The 23780-nt window shown below is 34.9% G+C and overlaps 1 protein-coding gene across 10 annotated transcripts in view; it reads left to right on the forward strand.

The window, feature by feature from the left end:
• Positions 1-23780, forward strand: part of NCOA2 (nuclear receptor coactivator 2) — a 361814-nt gene that overhangs the window by 326474 nt on the left and 11560 nt on the right. For 8 of the 10 annotated variants that reach the window (XM_074207060.1, XM_074207059.1, XM_074207058.1 and 5 more), the window contains 7 exons: positions 1574-1739; positions 13729-14007; positions 14829-14906; positions 15642-16083; positions 18320-18497; positions 19359-19557; positions 22304-22393. In XM_074207060.1, coding sequence (XP_074063161.1) covers positions 1574-1739; positions 13729-14007; positions 14829-14906; positions 15642-16083; positions 18320-18497; positions 19359-19557; positions 22304-22393 — 1432 coding nt within the window. The remainder of the gene's footprint in view (positions 1-1573; positions 1740-13728; positions 14008-14828; positions 14907-15641; positions 16084-18319; positions 18498-19358; positions 19558-22303; positions 22394-23780) is intronic. The other 2 variants (XM_074207067.1, XM_074207065.1) reach the window with 2 other exon arrangements.

Here is a 23780-nt window from a genome sequence, read left to right on the forward strand (position 1 = left end):
TAGAGAAGACCTCAGAAGTCAATCCATATTGGAAAGCACATTAGACGTTGGAAATTTCTTTTTTATTTTATTTTTTTACGTTTTTGCAAGGCAGATGGGGTTAAGTGGCTTGCCCAAGGCCACACAGCTAGGTAATTATTAAGTGTCTGAGCCCGGATTTGAACCCAGGTACTCCTGCCTCCAAAGCCGGTGCCTTATCCACTGCGCCACCTAGCCGCCCCCAGAAATTTCTAATTGAAGTCCCCACTAAAAGGTGGTTTCTACAACCATTAGTATTCTTTTTTGTTTTGTCTTTTCATCAAGGACCTTTTTACATTAGGAAATGAGGGTCACTTGCATTTGATTTGTTTGAAATCTATGTAAAAATAAGGATTGTTTTCTTAATCTCATTGACAATTCTTTGAAAAACTTAAAGGTGTTGAAAATGCTTTGTAGTACTTATGATAGCATAGTTAAGAAAATGAAATATATGAATTTGGTATCTGAAGTCTTAGGAAAAAATTTGACCTTAATGTTCTACTGGAAGTAGAGTTTGATGTTTATATTTTAATATATCATGTTTATAGCTCAGTGTCTAAATTAAATTCTTAGCTTAATATCTTAAGTAATTCAATTTATAGCCTTGATTTTTTTTTGTTACCTAGAACCTGTTGGGAATATTAGGGTTTGTTACAGTTAAAGCCTTCTGTTGATGCAACAGTGTGTCTAATTGTTTATGAAAACTCAAGTATCATTACTCAAGTTGTTGGTATTACATTGATTTGGAAGCTTTCTTAAAAGGATTTTAAAAAACGACACCCTTTTCCAGAGAATTTTATTTTCTGTAGTTTTAGCTTTTGTGGTACAATAAAATTCTCATTTTTTGTTTTGTTTTGTTTTTTTGTTTTTGCAAGGCAAATGCGGTTAAGTGGCTTGCCCAAGGCCACACAGCTAGGTAATTATTAAGTGTCTGAGACCGTATTTGAACCCAGGTACTCCTGACTCCAAGGCCGTTGCATTATCCACTATGCCACCTAGCTGCCCCAATTTCTCATTTTTATTTCTTAAAACCAAATAGAATTAATACATACCTGGATAATATATAATTATGGATTACTTTTCCTTTACATTTAGCCCAGGAATTCCAGGGTAGAACTTCTTATAAACAAACACTTAATTTTCAACAGACTTAGAACATACTTCTTTTGCTTAATAATAACCTTCCATTTTTCATTCCCAGCTAAGTCATCATTGCTCCAGTCTGAATCATATAAAGATGAAATAAGCCTTTTAGATCAATTAGTTTCTTCTCTCATAGTTCAGAAAAGTTTCGTTTTACTTCAGTAATAATAAATGTATTATTAAAAGGCAAGTAAAAAACTCAAAAGTAAAAACTAAAAAAAAAAGATAAGTACAAACTCAAGTTCTCTTTCTAATCTACATCCACTAATGAAATGGTTTACTTAGGACAGTTGGCTGCCTTGAAGGTGGATTAGTTCACTGATACTTTCGCTTCTGATAGCCTTTAACCAAAATGCAGGAGATTCTGTCCTTCAAGCTGTTTTTGATCACAGTTATATTTGACCCTCTGCAGGCAACCTTTTGGTACTTCTCCAGATGACTTGCTGTGTCCACATCCTGCTTCAGAATCACCAAGCGATGAGGGAACTTTGCTGGATCAACTGTATTTGGCATTACGGAATTTTGATGGCCTTGAAGAAATTGACCGCGCCCTGGGAATACCTGAACTAGTTAGCCAGGTACATGCATTGTCTTTAATTGCTTAAAAAGGTTTCCTGATGAAGAATCTAAAGTATTCATTTTATTTGGGTTTAAGTACTTTAAAGTTCACCTTTCCCTTACCAGATTTAATTGGAAAAGGTTTCTTGAAATTCATGCTTGTCCTTTTATCCCTTGACAATTGAAGACAAGGGGAAATATTTATTGTAGGCAAGAACTTCCCAAAAAAAATCCCTTCATTCTTTCTCAAAAAGTATTTTATCAGTGTATTTCCTTTTTTTCATTATTGTCATTTCTGAGTGTCTGTCCCTTTGTCACAAAGTATTACTAAGCAAAGAAAATTGACATTAAATTGTCAGTATGTCTCATTCTGTTCTTGTAGCTGAACACCTTTTTACATAGAGCAATGGTGTTATACTTTATTTTTACCTCCTAGAAACAAAGTCATTGCATCCTTTACCTAATTGTGATAATTTTACATATCTTTCCCTTTATTGCTCTTTTTTGTGCTTCATACATGATCTTCCAACTTTGTTTAACTATTGGCCACCTACTTTTTCCTTTCCAGTTTTTTTACTATTTTAAAAAAGGCTGCTACAAGTAAGCAATATGTATAGACCTTTCCTTCTCTGTTTCACCTCCTTGATGTATGTGCTTCATCAAAGGGTATGAATAGTTTACTCATTTTTCTAGCATACTATAAATTGTTTTTCAGAAATGTCAGACCAGGGGTGGCTAGGTGGCATAGTGGATAAAGCACCGGCTTTGGAGTCAGGAGTACCTGACTTCAAATCCAGTCTCAGACACTTAATAATTACCTAGCTGTGTGGCCATAGGCAAGCCACTTAACCCCATTTGCCTTGTAAAAATCTAAAAAAAAAAATGTCAGACCAGTTCACAGCTCTACTAGCAATGTATTAGAGTATCAGTCTTCGCACAGCCCCTCCAGCATTGACTATTTCATCAGGTTAGCAAGAACATTAAAATAATTCTTTTCAGAGGTAGAGAAACAGAAGATTGTGATCATATTGATAGTTATTGACCCCAGAAAGTGATAGCACTTTTTGTATTCCTTGCCCATTCTTTTGACCTTATATCATTTTTATAGGTTAGTGAGGGAAAAAATGTTTCTTAAAGGAAAGCAAACTTTCTATATACCATATTGTCTTCACAATCAGAGTTCACATTTAGTTACTTACTGCATGTTCTGTACAAAGCAGGTTCTGAATAAACTGACTGTTCTTCTGAAGAATTTAGAATACAAAGATATTCTAGACCTTTCAGAAGTAAAAGATGCCATAAAATTAAAGTGTCTAATATTAATATTTGTTCAGTTAGAGTCTTTTTAAAAAATTTTTTGAATTTAACAGTTTTCCCCCATCTCACTTCCCTCCCCCACAGAAGGCAGTCTGATAATCTTTACATTATTTCCATGACATACATTGATCAAAGTTGAATATATTGTGGGGCGGCTAGGTGGCACAATGGATAGAGCACCAGTCCTGGAGTCAGGAGTACCTGAGTTCAAATGCAGCCTCAGACATGTAGTAATTACCTAGCTGTGTGGCCTTGGACAAGCTACTTAATCCTATTGCCTCTCAAAAACCTTAAAAAAATGAACGTATTGAGAGAAAAATCATGTCCTTAAAGAAAAAAAAACAAAATATATGAAATAGAAAAATTACATAATAAGGTAACTTTTTTAAAAAATTAAAGTTAATAGTCTTTGTTTAAACTCCACAATTTTTTCTTTGGATGTAGATGGTATTCTCCATCACAGATACCCTTAAAAACAAATTTTTGCACTGATGGAATAAACAAGTCCATTAAGGTTGATTATCACCCTCATATTGATGTTAAGGTGTATAATGTTCTTCTGGTTCTGCTCATCTCTCTCAGCATCAGTCCATTCAAATCCTTCCAGGCTTCTCTGAATTCCTATCCCTCCTGATTTCTAATAGAACAATAGTGTTCTATAATGTACATATACCACAGTTTGTTCAGCCATTCTCCAGTTGATGGACAGTCATTCAATTTCCATTTCTTTGCCACCACAAACAGGGCTACTGTGAATATTTTTGTACAGCTGATGTTTTTACCCTTTTTCATGATCTCTTCAGGGTATAGACTGGATCAAAGGGTATGCATATTTTTACTGCCCTTTGTCCATAATTCCAAATTGCTCTCCAGAAAGGTTGGATGAGTTCATAGCTCTACCAGCAAAGTATTAGTGTCCCAGATTTCCCATATCCCTTCCAACATTGGTCATTGACCTTTCTGGTCATATTGGCCAGTCTGAGAGGTGTGAGGTGTGGTTCCTCAGAGATGCTTTGATTTGCATTTCTCTAATCAGTAATGATTTAGAGCAACTTTTCATATGACTATGGATTGCTTTTGTTTCCTCTGTAAATTGCTTCTGCATATCCTTTGACTATTTGTCAGTTGGGGAATGGTTTTGTTTTTTTTATAAATTTGACTCAGTTCTCTATATGTTTGAGAAATTTCTTTTGAGCTTGGTTACAGTGGTTTTGTTTGTGAAAAAGCTTTTTAATTTAATGTAGTCAAAATTATCTAGTCTGTTTTTAATGATGTTCTCCATCTCTTCCTTGCATAAACTGCTTCTCTTTCCATAGATCTGACAGGTAAACGTTGATCTCCAAGTTTTCTTATAATATTATCTTTTATGTATAAATCCTGTACCCATTTTGATCTTAACTTGGTACATAGGATGTGAGATGTCGGTCTAATCCAAGTTTCTGCCATACTAACTTCTAATTTTCGTAACAGTTTTTATCAAAGAGAGAGTTTTTATCCCAGTAGCTGGACTCTTGGGGTTTATCAAACAGCAGATTACTATAATCATTTCCTGCTAGTGCTCCTAGTCTATTCCACTGATCCATCACAGACAGTTTTAATGATTGATACTTTATAGTATAATTTTAGATCTGGTAGGGCTAAGTAAGGCACCTTCTTTGGCACATTTTTTTTGACATATTCTTGACTTTTTATTTCTCCATAAGAATTTACTTACAATTTTTTTCTAGTGCATTAAAGTAATTTCTTGGAAGTTTGATTGGTAAAACACTAAAAAAAGTAGCTTAATTTAGGTAGAATTGTCATTTTTATTATATTAGTTCAACCTGTCCATGAGCAGTTGTTATTTGCCCATTTATTTAAATCTGATTTTATTTGTGAGAGAAGTGTTTTATAGTTGTTCTCATAGAGTTTCTGAGTCTGCCTTGGCAGGTAGACTCCCAAGTATTTTATATTGTCTGGAGTTACTTTAATTGGGATTTCTCTTTCTAGCTCTTGCTGCTATATCTTGCTAGTCATATATAGAAATGCTGAGGATTTTTAAGGCTTTATTTTATATCCTGCGACTTTGCTAAAGTTGCTAATTGTTTCTAGTAATTTTTTAGATGATTTTTTAGGATTCTCTAGGTATACTATCATTTCATCTACAAAGAATAAGAGTTTTGTTTCTTCCTTCCCAATTCTAATTTCTTTCTCTTCTCTTATTGTTGATGCTAACATTTCTAACACAATATTGAATAGTAGTGATGTTAATGGGTTATGGTATCCTTGTTTCACAACCCTGATCTTATTGGGAATGCCTCTAGCTCATCCCCATTGCATATAATGCTTGTTGATGTTTCAGATAGATACTGCTTATCATTCTAAGGAATAATCCATTTATTCCTACTTTCTCTTGTGGTTTTTAGTAGAAATGGGTGCTGTATTTTATCAAATGCTTTTTCAGTATCTATTGAGATAATCACATGATTTCTAATAAGATTTGTTATTGATGTACTTAATTATACCAACAGTTTTCCTAATATTGAACCAACCCTGCATTCCTGGGATAAATCCTGCTTGGTCATAATGTATTATCTTAGTGATAACTTGCAGTAATCGTTTTGCTAAGTTTTTATTTAAGATTTTTGCTTCTATGTTCATTTGGGAGATAGATCTGTAGGGTTTTTTTCCTCTGTTTTGACTCTTCCTGGTCTACATATCAGCACCATATTGGTGTCAGAAAAAGAGTTAGGCAGAATTCTGTCCTCACCTGTTTTTCTAGAGTTTATATAGAATTGGAACTAATTGTTCCTTAAATGTTTGATAGAATTTGCTTGTGAATCCATCTGACCCTGGAGATTTTTTCTTAGGGAGTTCGGTAATGGCTTGTTGAATTTCTTTTTCTGAGATAAGATTATTTAGGTATTTAATTTCCTCTTCATTTAACCTGGACAATTTATATTTTTGTGAATATTCATCCATTTCACTTAGATTACCAAATTTATTGGGATACAGTTGTGCAAAATAATTGTGAATTATTACTTTAATTTCCTCCTCATTGGTGAATTTCTTTTTATGAGATAAGATTATTAGGTATTTAATTTCCTCTTCATTTAACCTGGACAACTTATATTTTTGTAAATCATCCATTTCACCTAGATTATCAAATTTATTGGGATACAGTTGGGCAAAATGATTGTGAATTATAACTTTAATTTCCTCCTCATTGGTGGTGTGTTCACCTTTTTTCATTTATGATACTAGTAATTTAGTTTTCTTTTTTAATCAAATTAACCAGTTTATTAATTTTATTAATTTCTCCTTTAATTTTTAGAATTTCTAATTTGGCATTTAAATTGGGGGTTTTAATTTGTTCTTTCTCTAATTTTTTTAGTTGGATGTTTAGTTCATTGATTTTCTCCTTCTCTAATTTATTCATGTAAGCATTTAAAGATATAATATATTCCTTGATAAATGCCTTGGCTGTATCCCATAAGTTTTGGTATGTTGTCTCGTTATTGTCATTATCTAGGATAAAATCATTAATTCTTTCTATAATTTGTTGTCTGATCCACTCATTCTTTAAAATGAGGTTATTTACTTTCCAATTAGTTTTAAGTCTATCTCTCCATGGCCCATTATATTACATGTGATTTTTATTGCATTGTGGTCTGAGAAGAATGTATTCACTATTTCTGCCTTTTTGCATTTGATTATAAGGTTTTTATACCCTAGTACATGGTCAATTTTTTGTGTAAGTGCCATGGATTGCAGAAAAAAAGTTTATTCCTTTCTGTCTCCATTCAGTTTTCTTCAAAGTTCTATCATGTCTAGGTTTTCTAACATTCTATTTACCTCCTTTACTTTCTTGTTTATTTTTTGGTTAGATTTATCTAAATCTAAGAGCAGGAAATTGAGGTCTCCCATCAGTAGAGTTTTTGCTGTCTATGTCTTCCTGTAACTCATTGAACTTCTCTAAGAATTTAAATGCTATGCTACTTGGTGCATACATATTTAGTATTAAAATTGCTTCATTGTATGTGGCACCTTTTAGGAGGATATAATTTCCTTCCTTATCTCTTTTAGTGAGATCTATTTTTAAATTTTATTTATTTATCTTGAATTTTACAATTTTCCCCCCAATCTTGCTTCCCCCCACAGAAGGCAGTCTTTAGTCTTTACATTGGTATACATTGATCTAAGTTGAATGTGATGAGAGAGAAATCACATACTTAAGGGGGAAAAAAATAAGGTATAAGAGATAGCAAAATTATATAATAATTTTTTTTTTAATTGAAGGTAGTAGTCTTTGGTCTTTGTTTAAATTCTACAATTCTTTTTCTGGATACAGATGGTATTCTCCATCGCAGATACCCCAAAATTGTGCCTGATTGTTGCACTGATGGAGTGAGCAAGTCCATTAAGGTTGTATAATGTTCTTCTGGTTCTGCTCATCTCTCTCAGCATCAGTTCATGTAAATCCTTCCAGGCTTTCCTGAATTCCCATCCCTCCTAGTTTCTAATAGAACAATAGTATTCCATAATGTACATATACCACAGTTTGTTCGGCCATTCCCTAATTGATGGACATTCATTATGAAATCTATTTTTGCAGCTGCTTTGTCTAAGGATTGCTACCCCTGCTTTTTTCACTTCAACTGAAGTAAAATATATTTTGCTCCAACTTTTTATCTTTACTCTATATGTATCTCTCTGCTTCAAATGAGTTTCTTGTAAGCAGCATATTGTAGGATTCTGGTTTTTAATCCACTCTGCTATTCGGTTACTTTTATGGGAGAGTTCATCCCATTCACATTCAGAGTTAAAATTACTTACTTTTTATTGCTCTCCATGCTATCTTCCCTCTGTATTTTACCCTTTTTCCACTTTATCCATATTCCCCAGTATTTTGTTCCTAAATATCACCTCTTTCAGTGTGTTTGCCCCCCTGTATTCAGTTAGAGTCTTTAAAATTTCCTTCAGGCATTTCCAAACCCCTTAGGATTGTGCCTTAGCTCTGTGGATGCATAAATGCATCATGAAGATGCAAAAAGATATAGGGAAAGATTGGTTATGACTCTTGAGCAAACCTAAATATAACATTTCTTTCTTGGGGAGTCTCATTCATCAAAATAGCTCTAGAATGGTTAACAGTGAGCATGAGGGCAAGGAGGAAGCATTATCTCTCTACTGGCTTTCAAGCAAATGACCCTTCTGAGGATTTTTTACAATAAAGTGGCAATATAAATCTCAAAACCTCTGGCTCATGTTCTAACCTGGTTGTCTGGAAATCTCTGAATGTAGTTAGCATATGCTTAAGTCTCCACAGATGTGGGTTTGAAAGGGTCTCAATCCCTCCATTACTTCAGTTAATGATATATATATATATATATATTGAATATAGTAGTGCCTTCTCCCCCCCCCCTTCCTAGGGAAAGAAAGGCAGAAAGCACTCTTTTATTATTATTTTGCATTTAGTTAAGGAGGTTAGCATTGTGTAATAGATTGCTGAATTTGAAGTGGAAAAGACCTGCTTATGTGTAAACTAGGGCAAGTCATTTAACCTCTCTAAACCCTGTAAAACCAAGATAACAAGAGCTCTATAGCTCTATAACACCTCCCTCACAGATTTGTTAAGAAGCTGATTAAATAAGATGGTATTACTTAAGCATTTCTCACAAATAAAAACTGTCAGTCATCATTATTATTACTCTATCCAGGAGTGAGTTGGGAAGTATAGAAAGCATTGTTAACTCTGCCTCTTTAAAATCCTATTTCGATTATTGTGCAAGGTGTATAAAAATGCTTTAGATTTACTATAGAAAAAGCTGGGGAAGGGGCGGCTAGGTGGCACAATGGATAAAGCACCAGCCCTGGAGTCAGGAGTACCTGGGTTCAAATCCAGTCTCAGACACTTAATAATTACCTAGCTGTGTGGCCTTGGGCAAGCCACTTAACCCCATTTGCCTTGCAAAATCCTAAAAAAAAAAGCTGGGGAAAAGACACACCAGCCTTTCCCATCACCATCACCTTCTCCCCTTCAACCTGTCTGCATGAATCATTTTGATTTTCAGAGATACTGTCACCAAAAAATAACTCAGGCTGTGTTATCTATTTCTTAGTTAAAAGTCAGATTTCTTCTTCCTGTCATTGGTATCTATTAAAGAGATGATGAGTAAATCTTATAAAACTTTTTTAAAAAGATAGTTTTATCATTACTCCCAGTGCTCAGCAGAAATAAGTAGGAGTTAAGATGTGTCCATTCATATTGAGAACATCAGAAATAGGAAAATAAATTACTCTAATATAAAGTTATGACCTAAAATAAATCGTGGGGGGGGAATAAAAGCTAAGTGTTGCTATATGAGTATTTTTAACTTTACTTTTACTTCAAATTTTAAGTGTTTCAGAATATGAAATTACTGTCTTGATAGTCATTATTTTTACTTTAGAATATTTGATCCTTTGCTAAATGAGTTAATGTTAAAATAAAATTATGCTGTGGCTCATCAGGAATGATGTCACTTTATTAGGTGCTATATTAATCTCCTTTTTCTCACTTATAGGTATTTCTTACTTGAGTTCATCAAACCCAATGAATTCCTTTTTTTTTTTTTTAATTTTTGCAAGACAATGGGATTAAGTGGCTTGCCCAAGGCCACGCAGCTAGGTAATTATTAAGTGTCTGAAGCCAGATTTGAACTCAGGTACTCCTGACTCCAGGGCTGGTGCTCTATCCACTGCACCACCTAGCCACTTCTGAATTCTTTTTATATTATAAAATAAATCTAAAGTATAGTTTGAATTAAATTGAAGAAACATGACTAATAATTTTGGAAATTTGGCTTCCTTTGTCTATTTCATTGGGAGAAATTATATGTAATAAAATTTACTTAACGAAAATGCCTAGTGTTTTCTGTTACTATTAATATTCTAAGATGTTATGCTAGATATAATCTGACCAATAAAAGAGGTTCATATCTTAGAAAAGTTCACTGTCTGCAGTTTTTACAAGCATTGGGTTTTTTTTTTTTTTGGCTTTTGATAGATCAAGACCCAAATATCTTAAGCATTTTTAGTTATTTGAAATGAGATTTAAGTTTCTATTATGTTCTCTTAGATTTTTATATAAAAAAATTTTTTAAGGTTTTTGCAAGGCAAATGGGGTTAAGTGGCTTGCTTGGGCAATACAGCTAGGTAATTATTAAGTATCTGAGAATGGATTTGAACCCAGGTACTCCTGACTCCAGGGCCTATGCTTTATCCACTGTGCCACCAAGCCGCCCCGAACTTACTGTCTTTTTCTAAATAAATCATTCCATTCCATCTTGTCTGTCCAACAGTTTGCCTCCTCTGTCATTCCCACTCTTAAACTTACTTTTCAGTCTCTTTTTTTTCTACTAGCACATTCCCTACAACCTAAAGACCAGTAAGGCTGCCTTCTCCTAGCCTCAGAAAACCTTCACTTGATCCTTCCAACTACCTTTCATCCATCTCATACAAGTAGTCCAGTAGACATCTTAAACTCACAGTGTCCAAAATGGAACTTAGTATCTTTCTCCTTAAACCCTCCTCAGCTCCTGCCTTCCCTATTACTGTAGAGAACATCATCCTTCCAGTCCTTCAGACTCATAACCTAGGTCTCATCTCCATTTCACATTATCTTCTACCCTCATGTCCAAACTGTTGCCAATGCCTGTCTATTTCACAATTGAAATATCCCTCCATTTCACCCCCTTCTCTCCTCTGACCCTGCCACCACTCTAGTGCAGCCCTTACTGTCTCATATACTTGGATGATCACAGTAGGCTGGTGAGTGTCCTGCCTCAAGTTTTTCCCCACTCCAATCCAGCCTGCATTTAGTCCCCAAAGTGATTTTTCCAAAAGTACAGATCCTACCATGCCATCCCACCCTCCTACCCAAGAAACTGGTGGCTCCCTATTTCTTACAAGATAACTATAAAATTCCGTTGTTCAGTTAAAGTCCTTCATAGCCTAGCCCCCTCCTAAAAATGGGGAACTATTACAAAATTTGCCACAAACTAGTAGAAGTTACAGTTTTGCTATCATGCAAAGCAAAAAACAAAAATTTACTACATAGAAAAAGATTAATAAACATGAAAACTATATTATGCTGAAAGGAACTATAGACAACAAATCAATATCACCATTAAATGTATCTGTTCCAGTTGATTTAGGGAAAATTAGCTATATTTTATGTGGACATACTTTATTTTCCTCCTTTTTTCTTGGTTCTAGACTGGATCTTTGATTACAATCAGCATAAGGGATCACTAATGTAGAAATTAGGTGGCTTAAATTGGCAGATTGATTTTGTACATTATACATAAGAAGGATTTGAAATCAGGGTTTTCCTGAATCCACAGCCATCTTTTCTTCACTCAGCCATCCATATACTGCTTTTCCCTTATTCTGTGTAGCATGTTATATGAGGTGTAATTTAATCAAAACTCTTGACACATCCTTTTTTAAAAAACTTTTTTTGTCTCCTAGTTTCATTTATCTTGAGAACATTAACATTGTTATGATTTAGTCCTTGTATGTTCAGTTCATTGGTGTTTAAATAGAGGTCTCAAAGTTAGCACACCTTTAATTAAGTTAATGTGTACAGAAAGCCTAAACATTGTAGGATTCTTTACATTTCTGGTCTCCTTTCCTACACTTGTACCATTTTTATTCAGAAGCAAAAGGAAGATAAACAACTAAGATATTTTCTTTGTTTCTTAAATTGTCTTTGCAAAGAATTTTTTGCCTTTATCTTACTAGTGAGAAACGTCTTTCTTTCTTAGCCAGGTTGGTCTCAGACAGCAGTCTCACAAGATCAAAAGTTTTCTAAAGTGGTAGAATCTGGGATAACTAATGTCACAGTGGATAGAGTGCAGGTCCTGGAGTCAGGAGGACCTGAGTTCAAATTTGACCTCAGACTTTAGCTATGTGACCTTGGGCAAAGTCATTTAACCCCATTGCCTTGCAAAAATAAATGAAGAAAGAAAGAAGGAAGGGAGGGAGGGAAGGATCTACCACAATTTATGCCTCTCCTCTAGAAATATCCTTTTAAGACTCAAAAGTCATCTCTAAACCATGATGAGGCTACAATATGAGCTATCAGAAAATAAATTAAGATGGTGCTTTATTGCATCACAGTACTTGTCATTATCATTAAAATGTTTTTTTTTTAAAAAAAAGATAGCCCAAAAGAATACTCTCTCCTGTTTACAAATACTACCTACTTTTGAAAATTTTTTCCTGGAATGAAGCAGATCTTGCATTGTTCTTTATTACCAAAATCTGTAGAGATATGTTTGCATCAGTTTCAAATAAAATTAACCATATCAAGTAAAGAAAGTATACAGTATAACTATACAGAAAGAGGCCCTGCAAAAGAATTTATACTTTATTAAATAATATGTCCTAGTTTGGATTCACAAAATGTTAGACTCCAAGCATTGAGGTTACATATTATGTTCCTGTAATAGAAAGTAAGGATAGGATAGAAAGCATCTCTTTTTTTTTGGTGAGGAGAGACAGGTAATTGGGTCAGACAGAGATACTTTTCATTGGCTGCCCAGCAGCTATTACTAGAGCCCAAGGAAAAATTACAAATTATCCCAAATGTTTCTCTTTCACTTAACTCCCTTTGCCCTCAGGAAACCCATTATTCTGCTCCAGCTATCCATAATTCCTCACCTCATATGACTAAATTTTCATTCATCTTCCCATTAAACTTTGACTGTACTACTTCTCCCAAAGAATATATTCCTCTTAGGGCAACTAGGTGCTTCAGTGGATAGAACACTGACCCTAGAGTGAGGAGGACCTGAGGTCAAATGCAACCTCAGACACTTAATAATTACCTAACTTTGTGACCTTGGGCAAATAACTTAACCCCATTACCTTACAAAAAAGATGAATAAATTCATTTTAAAAGAAGTAATGTTAATCATCAAATGAATTCTTAATTTGTAAAATTAAAAAGGAAAGATTTTTTTTTCCAAAATAAAAATTAATTTCTTGGAGAGAGATTAGATTTAAATGCAAATACCACACTGGAATAATAGGCTTCAGCACTATAAGAATTCACTATTTACCACCCAACTTCATGAATTGTTGTGGCTAAAAATGTTAATTGCCATTCTTGTGAACAGTGTCTCTTCAAGGCTTTTTTTTTTTTAGATTTTTCAAGGCAATGGGGTTAAGTAGCTTGCCCAAGGCCACACGCCTAGGTAATTATTAAGTGTCTGAGGCCACATTTGAACTCAGGTACTCCTGAATCCAAGGCTGGTGCCCTATCCACTGCGCCACCTAGCTGCCCCTCTTCAAGGCTTTCTGTTTATATTCTTTCAGATTGGTTAAAAGCTGCCAGAGCTTGCTTTCTACTTAGCATTGCTTTTAAGAACCCAGGTCATCCGGGGAAGCTAGGTGGCACAGTGAATAGAGCAACAGCCCTGGAGTCAGGAGGACCTGAGTTCAAACCAGACCTCAGATACTTAATACTTATTTAGCTGTGAGACCCTGGGCAAATCACTTAACCCCTTTTGCCTTACAAAAAATCCAAAAAATAAAAAACAAACAAACAAAATAAAGAGCACAAGTTATCTCCCTGTACAAATGAGACTTGGAAGAGTGTGTGAATATTTCAGAGACATTAGTTTTAGGGTTTTTTTTAATTACTATTATTTGTATTTCTCATAGAGCCAAGCTGTAGATCCAGAGCCATTCTCAAGTCAAGAATCCAACCTCATCATTGAGCAGAAACCCCCAGTTTTTCCTCAACAATATGCATCTCAGGCTCAAATGGCGCCGGGTAGCTATACACCCATGCAAGATCCTAACTTTCATACACTAGGACAACGGCCAAGTTATGCCACACTACGTATGCAACCTAGACCAGGTCTTAGGCCAACTGGCATAGTACAGAACCAGCCCAATCAACTGAGACTTCAACTCCAGCATAGACTTCAAGCACAGCAGGTATGTTATTTTATTTTGCATATATGTGATACATCAGAACTTTAGGTGGCTGGTGTTGAAGGACCTCAGTATCAGTTTACTTCTTCTGAAAAAGTGAAAACTACTCCAGTTGGCCCTAACAGTTCCCCATCCTCTACCCACTTTGCTTTTTTCTCTTTTCTCTCTTCCATCTTTTCCTTTCTGGCTTAGTCCCAGTTCATGACATAGTTTGAGGCTCAGGAGAAGGTGGTTCTCTTTTAAAAAAAAACCTCACTTCAGAATTTATATGGCCCTTGTTTGCTAATAGGTAACAAGATCCTGCCACATGAAAAAGCAAATATATACATATATATGTGTGTGTGTGTATATATATATATATATGTATGTATATACATATATATATGAGATCACATGATATTTAGTAAAGGAGAATGTTTCTTTTTACTATATACGACTTACAACTTACTATTGAAATAGCACCACTGAACATTTTCTGTAGCACAGCCAAATCCAAGTCTCATTTTTAGTGTATTTATTAGACCGTATCTTTTACCCTTGGCCACATTTTCTAATCATCTTCTTCTTCCCCTTCCACTTGGATACTTTGAATTATTGAATATTTCTAATCATCAGATATTTCAAAGTACCTTCTAAATTGTAAGCAGTGTGGAAACTCCAGGATTAAGAATCCTGAGAGAGTTCAGCTGCCAGTAATATGATTTTATTTTTTTAGACCCTATGTTAAAGCTTGCACTCTGACTGCAGCTTGTAAATTTTTTAACAGGGCTGAAATAAAATGTATTCTTTCCAACTTTTTATGTTTGGTATATGTGTGCATTTAGAATCGCCAGCCACTTATGAATCAAATCAGCAATGTCTCCAATATGAACCTGACCCTGAGGCCTGGAGTACCAACACAGGTGAGGGAGCGGAAGCTACAAAATTCTTCTATTTTAATACTTACCTATTTTGTCCCTAATGATGTTGATCAATTCTTCCTCTTTGATATCCTGGGCATAGTAACCTGTTAAGTCATGGGATATAAAAATTGACCACACTGAATGTGTATTATCATTTGGTTATCCTCCCATCACTTGCTTTCCCATTCTCCTGACTGCTACAGAATTTATCTTCTCCAATATAAACATAATCCCTAATGCTATAGTTAGGACCCATTTAGCCGCCTACACCTGTTCCTTATGCCTCGTCCCTCCTCTGGCTATCACCATTTGTTCTATTCCCTCTCTGTTCCATTCTAATTTCCTTTCCTTATGTTGTCCCTCCTGTCATCTCCTCTCTTCTCACCACCTCCTCCCTCTGTCTAACCTCTGCTTTTAGGGACCTGTCTGGAAGAACACAATAGTATTTAAAAGCCTAATTGTTCACTTTTTGAGACCTCCAAATATTTATAGTGAGACACTAACCTGGCATCAGCAGGGTTTATTGGAGAAATTCTTATGATCTGTGAGACCATGAGGTTTATGTGATACTTCTGGTAACCATTTGGTTTCTGTGGAACTTGGATCAGAATGCTGACTTTCTTGACCACTTCTGTGATTTTATTTGAGACAGTATAGAGGACCTGCTTCACATCTAGTGTGTAGTATATATGGATTGTGCCTAAACCCAATATTGACCACCTTCCCTTGTTTTAGGGACCCATTAATGCACAGATGCTGGCCCAGAGACAGAGAGAGATCCTGAACCAACATTTGCGGCAAAGACAAATGCATCAACAGCAGCAAGTCCAACAACGAACTCTGATGATGCGAGGACAAGGCTTGAATATGACACCAAGCATGGTAGCCTCTGGTGGCATACCAGCAACTATGAGCAACCCCAGGATTCCCCAGGCAACTGCCCAGCAGTTTCCATTTCCTCCAAACTACGGTACTGGACTTACATCCCCACCACCTTTCACAAGTCCTTTCTCCCCAGTGTCCCCCAGTCCTGGGTCACAGCTCCTCTCTCACAGCTCCTTGCATGGCTCCCAGATGAATCTGGCTAACCAGGGATTGATGGGAAACATGGGAGGACAGTTTGGGCCTGTCATGAGTCCCCAAATGCAGCACAATACCTTCCAGTTTCCCAGCTCAGGTACCTCCTTTTCTCTGAGTGCAGGTCTTACTTTAAGAATGACCGAAGTAAGTGTGTGTGTACAGCGTGTGTGTGAGTGCATATGAATGAATGTATGTATGTGTGGGTCTGTGTTCATGTATGAGTGTGTGTGTGTGTGTGTATAAATACAGTATTTATAATTTATGTGTCTGACTGTGTCTTTACACAAATATATATATATAATATAAATATTTTTTTTTAAGTCTCTGAGTCTGACTCAAACAAATCAATATATTTCTCCAACTATATGCAGTAGGGAAAGAAACTAATTTCTCATAAATAAGATATCAAAAATATACTCACATCTTTTGTAAATAAGAATTATTAAATACTACCATGGATAACCTTAATATTGATTTGTTTTTGAATGTCATTCTCAAGAGATTAGTTATCAGATATGTAATGTTGTGAATATTAATACCTTGTATGCATGTATCAATATTAAATTAAGTTTAATTATTGACAGAATTAGCTAATTATATTGACTTAATTTTTAAAATAATCTTTTTTTCCTAGAGTTTACCAGAACTCTGTAATCTTTGTGTTTACAAAGTTTTACGATTCTTGCTTCATTATAGGAACAAAAAAGACATTTTTTTAAACTTTGATCTCATTTTATATATCATCTGGTTACTAATTATAAATGCGTGTTGTACTAATATGCTGAGCACGAATTTGATCAACCTAACATTAAAATTTCTCCTATTTCCCTTCTTATATACCATCCTCAATACCATGTTCTGAAAAATTCAACTCCTTCCTTGTATGATGTTTTTGTAGAGTCCAATTAGAATTTTAGCTCTGCTTTCATTTATACGAAATGAGAACATTTTTCAAAATTTGGCTGTTTTTTTCTTAAACTTTACTCAGCTGTCAAAACCAGCCATTATAATAAAGATAAAAGAAGTTAGTCTTGAGTAGATGTTTTAAATTATTTTTATATACCATGTATGTGTATATATATACTATGTGTGTGTATATATGTGTGTTTATATGCTTACATTCATTGAAGTTTTTAGTGTTCTTTAATGATGTATGTCTATTCAACTTCAATTCATTTAATTCAGTGGTGGTTTTTCAAATATGTGACTAGAAAAACCCCATTGCTTGACCATAGGGTAAGTCTAAAAATAAAAACAAATAAAAATTCCTTTTTTTCAGTTCAACTGTAGCTATGTATTGAAATTTTAGTGATAATAGTAATTGATGGTGGGGCGGCTAGGTGGCATAGTGGATAAAGCACTGGCTTGGAGTCAGGAAGTACCTGGGTTCAAATCCGGTCTCAGACACTTAATAATTACCTAGCTGTGTGGCCTTGGGCAAGCCACTTAACCCCATTTGCCTTGCCAAAAACCTAAAAGAAAAAAAAATAGTAATTGATGGAGGTAGTATAAGATAGCACATAAACTGCTACCCTCAAATGTTGCTAATTTACATTTGGTAAACTATGTGTCCCTGGGTCGGTCATTTAAGCTGTATGTCTAAGAACCTTCCCAGAACATCAGCAGATTAAGATCTGCATTGGAGGAAGAACTTTGTGAATCTGCAGTTTCCCAAGCTAATGCAATCACAAATCTTTCTCATAATTGAGTAGTACTATAGTAGTAACTTAAATCTGTATAGTGTTTCACACTTAACAAAGAAGAGTTAACTTTTCAGGTCATGGAGAGGATTGTGCATATACAGCTCATCTTTCAATGTTCTTTAATTTATGTACATGTTGCTTGGGCTAACTTTAAAAGGTAATTTCATATTTTTCTCAACAATTGCAAATGAATAGACAGTGTGGGGCCTAAGATTTGTGTATTGATTAATTTAATGTAATCCATCCTAAATGTGCCTAATAGATATTATGAAAACACCATTTAGGCTCTAGCATCCACTGAAGTTAGCTACAGTCGTAAGACAAGGTTAGGCATGGAAAATGGCAAGAGAAATATTTTTTTTCTTTTGTCTAAGTCTGGCCTTAGTAGTTAATGTAAAAACTTAATACTGCTTCTTTAACTTCTACAAAATAGAAATGTCAAAAAGTTGAATTTTTTCTTAGTTTTTTTAATGTCATTGTGCAATCTTTTATTAAGGACATGTAATTAGCCAAAGTATTATCAGTCACTTGAAAGTAATTATGTATAAGTATTTAATTGGAAATATTCTCTTTTTTCCACCCAACCCAGCATTGCTAACTATCTATTTGCTTTCTTCTTTTCATTTCTAGGAATAAGTCAGCAGCCTGATCCAGGCTTCACTGGGGCAACAACTCCCCAGAGTCCCTTGATGTCCCCTCGAATGGCACACAGCCAGAGTCCCATGATCCAACAGTCTCAGGCCAACCCTGCCTATCAGTCCTCTTCAGAGATGAATGGGTGGGCACAGGGAAATATGGGTGGAAACAGGTAAAAGGATGTAGTTGATGTTCTGTCTCTCTGACCATATAATAATGTAGACAGTATATAGAAGATAGTTGGTCTTGATTGTAAAGTTTAGCTGTGCTTTAATTATGGTTTGTCCACCATTCTTCTTCACTTTTACTTCATGCTATTTTCTCTAGAGCAGAAAGAACTTTATACATACTTGAATTTAGCCAGAATAAGATCCAGTATATTGTCTTCTTCACTGTTAATTTATTTATTCAAAAATTAATTCAAAAAATTATTTTGCATGGAGTTAACTTGAGAAAAGAAAACTCCAGTTAACTTGAGTTAACTGGAGAAAAGGAAGACCTAGATGTTGTCCATCTTTTCCTGTGTTTTTTAAAAAGCACTCCAATAGGGGCGGCTAGGTTGCACAGTGGATAGAGCACTGGCCCTGTAGTCAGAAGTACCTGAGTTCAAATCTGGCCTCAGACACTTAATAATTACCTAGCTGTGTGGCCTTGGGCAAGCCACTTAACCCCATTGCCTTGCAAAAAAAATAAAAGCACTCCAGTGCAGGAAACAAAACTAGTTAAACCCTATATATTTTAGAGTAAATGTCAACCTGTGACCACCCTTAAGCCCCATGGAAGGTCTGTGAAGAACAGTTATGACCTGATCTTCATAATACCATCCATCACATTGCCTTACATCTCCTTGGCCCAATATCTATTCCCTGTTATCTCCTACCCCTCTCATTGAAATAAGTTAGAGTCATATTTTCAGCAACTGATAAATGCTTAAGAAAAGTATATTTATAAAGTCTTGTAGTCAAATTTTTAAGAGCATTTATTTTTATGTGTATGCATATATATGTAATTTCAGTCTTTCTCATTTTTTCAGCATGTTTTCACAACAGTCCCCACCACACTTTGGACAACAAGCAAACACCAGCATGTACAATAACAATATGAACATCAGTGTCTCCATGGCGACTAATACAAGTGGTATGAACAACATGAATCAGATGACAGGACAGATCAGCATGACCTCAGTGACCTCTGTGCCTACGTCAGGGTTGTCCTCCATGGGTCCTGAGCAGGTGAGTGCTGAAGGAGAAATAGCATAGCAGCGACAGAATCTCAGCTTCTAGCTTTGTCTTGTTCTCTTATAAGTACATCTTATAGGTCCTTATCTTCCAAGTTTATTTGAAGAGGCTATCAGTAAGGCTAACAGAATGCTTATTAATGATTAAATGAACATATAAAAAAATCTTCTTTATCTGCAGAAGAATTTTTTTAAAAGTCATTCTTAAAAAAAATAAAAAAGTCATCCTTAATTTTCCTATTGCTTGTATTATTTTAGTAAATCCCTTAAAACCAGGGGTAGGAAACCTTTCTTCTGCCAAGGGCCATTTGAATAATTATAACATCATTTAATCAGACATTTAATTAATTCACCTCCTAGATTTATTGGATTTTCAGTTCCACCTGTGGATCCTTTGGCAATGCCAAACCAATATAGTCCATGGATCAGAGGTCCCCCACCCTTGCCTTAAAAGAGGTTAAGAAAGTGAATTTTCCAAACTGTGACAGTCATTCTACTTTTGGTATCTTTGTAGTCTACTTTACATTTTTAAAGTACTTTAGTTATATATTTTTTGTGAACATTTTTTATTTTTTTCACCACTATTCCTTCTCTCCACCCTCAGCTGCCATTGAACAGATTTTTTAAAAACAAAACTCTCATTACAAATATTCATTGACCATGTCCTCAGCTATATGTCTAATTCTTTATTTTAAGTTCATTATATCTCTGACAGGAGGGAGGTGACGTGATTAATCTTGATCCTTCTCTGGACGTTTGTTTTATCACTGCATTAATCTAAAGTCCTAAAGTTTTCCCAAGTAGTTTTTCTCTAAAATGTTAATGTCGTTTTATAAATTGTTTTCCTAGTTTTGCTCACTTCACTCTGTATTAGTTCCCTGATCGAAATAGTGGTACAGATAATACAAAAACATTTTTTTGACTTTGGAGTCACGAATAGGATTTTTCATTTTAGCAAATGTCTGCTTACAATTATGTTCTCTTTAGTTTATAACTTAAGTTTACTTTGCCTTGCCTCAACTCAAAATATTGACATATTGGCAAAGAGGCATTCTGGAGAGCAAGGGAAATGGAAATCTGCACACTATTCACAATTTTATAACCAATTTAATTTTTAAAAAAAGCTAACTTACACTTTGTTCAGTCAACAGTTACTGAATGCCTATTTCATGCAGAACACTGTGCTAACCCTGGTAGAGATAGTAAAATTTAATGAGATAATCCCTGCTTTCATGGGACTTGTCTAATTGTTAATTTACTACATTGTACTATAAAATAGGTGCTTTAGAGAGTTTATGCTTGTGCTGTATGAAGTATGATGTGGAAGGTCATTATTTAAGTTCCTTATTGATAACCCTGGGTGAACAGGGAAAACTTATTTGAGGAAAAAGGTTTTAAAGCTTAGGGTTGGAATTCAGCAGGTAAAGAGGAAACTAGTGCTCAGCTTCTAGAAAATATTTTCTTACAAACATGATGTACTTTGTTACTTAAATATCACACTTCATGTGACAGGATTATTATTCTTATTTAGTATATGGAAAAAAAAGAGACATGAAGTCATGAGAAGTGTTGCAGTGCACATGGCCCCCTTCTATCATGCTCCACTAGAAGCTCCATGTTTGCCTAACGCAGTACTATGTACTTAATAAGTCTTTATGTGATTAAATGAAAAACTTAAATAAGTAATTTAAACTGTTGTGATTTGAAAAAATGTGAATTTCCAAGAATCGGGTCTGTGAAGAAACACCTTCCTCACATAGACCAGCATAGCATATAAATAGTTCAGAAAGGAATTTAAAAAGATTGTCAGGGGTATGAATTGGTTTCAAATCTCTTGTAATTTAAATGCCACCCCCCAATCAAAAGTTAGTGTGAATGCCCTAAAAGTTACCCAACTATAAGTATTCATTAGCATCTAGACAATTTTTATATATTTTAATAATCAAATTATTTTGTCAGAATAGACTTAGGAAAAAGTCAGTTGTGTGTTTTTTTAATATTCACAAATTAATTGTACTTGACAGTGAATAACTGGCCCAAAACCTGACATGACTCACTAGCTTGGTTAGAGTCAGCTGCAAAGTGAACTTAATAAAACATAAAAATGATCTGCTTCTAGCTAGATTTCATTCCCAGCCTTCCACTAACTTGTCCATAGGCAAGTCATGTCTAATCTCTAAATCTGTTTCTTCCTCTAGAAAATAGAAATAACACTTGCCCCACCTACCTCACAGAACCATTGTGAGAATCAAATAAGGTGACTTCAAAATTAGTTTTGTAAACTGTATTTTACCATATAAGCATAAGGCATCATTTTAATGTCTGACAAATAGTTTATCATTGGAATTTTGGGGTTTTTTTTTTGGTTTTTTGTCTCTTTTAGGGTTTTTTTTTTTACAAGGCAAATGGGGTGAAGTGGCTTGCCCAAGGCCACACAGCTAGGTAATTATTAAGTGTTTGAGACCGGATTTGAACCCAGGTACTCCTGACTCCAGGGCCCGTGCTTTATCCAACTTTATCCACCTAGCCACCCCTATCATTGGAATTTTAAAGTTAAATTGAATTTTAAAGGGCTGTGTGTGTGTGTGTGTGTGTGTGTGATAAAGGAGTACTAGAATACTTTCACATTTGTTCACTTTAATATTCACTTTCTGAAAGAGAATGTTAGAATGTTCTGTGAAATCCTGACACATGCAGACAGCCATCTAAATTCAGCTACTTCACTGTCTTGTTTCCACTAGGTGAATGACCCTGCTATGAGGGGAGGCAATCTTTTTCCAAACCAGCTGCCTGGGATGGATATGATTAAGCAGGAGGGAGATGCAACACGGGTAAGAAAGAATGAAGAAACAAATGAATATGTTAGTAATGTGAGCTATAGATGTTTGAAAGATGAAATTTGATGTATTGTCATCTCCCAATCTAAAGTCTACATGTTACCATTTTTTTCATAACTTGGGATTTTATAAGTAGGTTTGAATATGTAATGAGTTTTAATTATTTTTAATTGATTGTGATGTAGAACTTATCCTAGTTTTAACTCAGAGTGGCATATATTATATCTATTATTAGTTTTCATTTAATTTTATTTGGCATAACAAAGGGCTAGCTATATTAGGAAAATATAATTGTCTGCTTTTACTGAATCATAAAGTTAGTTTTTAAGGAAGATAAGTAGGTACTTATGATATATTCTATTTTTTTTAGAAACAATAGAATAATTAATGCTTGGTACCAAACCTGTTCGTATTCTAGGTAGCATATTAAATGGGGAAAACTGTGGATAACTTGACAATAACGAAAAATTGTGACTTTTTAAAAGTAAGGAGAATCAGAGTCATCCTGCAATTGATAAATGGTCAAAAGATTTGGATAGACAATTTGCAGAAGAAACCCAAACTTTAACCATATGAAAAAAATGCTCTAAATCACAAAATAGAGAAATACAAATTAAAGTAATTCAGAGGGGCAGCTAGGTGGCGTAGTGGATAAAGCACCGGCCCTGGAGTCAGGAGTACCTGGGTTCAAATCCAGTCTCAGACACTTAATAATTACCTAGATGTGTGGCCTTGGGCAAGTCACTTAACCCCATTTGCCTTGCAAAAAACTAAAAAAAAAAAAAGTAATTCAGAGATACAATTTCATACCTATCAAGTTGTCAGAGGACAAAAAAGAAAAAGAAAAATGACAAATATTTAACTACCTTTGGGAAAATAGATAAGTTAATATACTGTTAGTGGAACTTAGACTTTTGAAAAACAATTTGGAACAGTGTCCCAAAAGCTAATAAAGTAGGCATTCATATCTTTGACCCAGGTGTACCACTACTAGATCTATACCTAGAGACATAAAAAAAAAGAAGAAAGACCCATGGCCACAAATATATCTATAGCAGTTCTTTTTCATGGTGGCAAAGAATTCGAACTGAGGAGGGGCCATCATTTACCATGGTTGATCAAGTTAAAGGTATTTGAAGGTGATAGAATGCTACTAAGGATTATAAGAAATAATGAAGAAAATAGGGGGCGGTTAGGTGGCGCAGTGAATAGAAAATCGGCCTTGGAGTCAGGAGTACCTGGCTTCAAATCCAACCTCAGACACTTAATAATTACCTAGCCATGTGGCCTTGGGCAAGCCACTTAACTGCATTGCCTTGAAAAATCTAAAATAAAAAAAAAATAATCAAGATAATGATTTCAGAATATGCTGGAAAGTTTT

Source organism: Macrotis lagotis, chromosome X (genome assembly GCF_037893015.1).
Source record: "Macrotis lagotis isolate mMagLag1 chromosome X, bilby.v1.9.chrom.fasta, whole genome shotgun sequence".
NCBI classification, from domain to species: domain Eukaryota; kingdom Metazoa; phylum Chordata; class Mammalia; order Peramelemorphia; family Peramelidae; genus Macrotis; species Macrotis lagotis.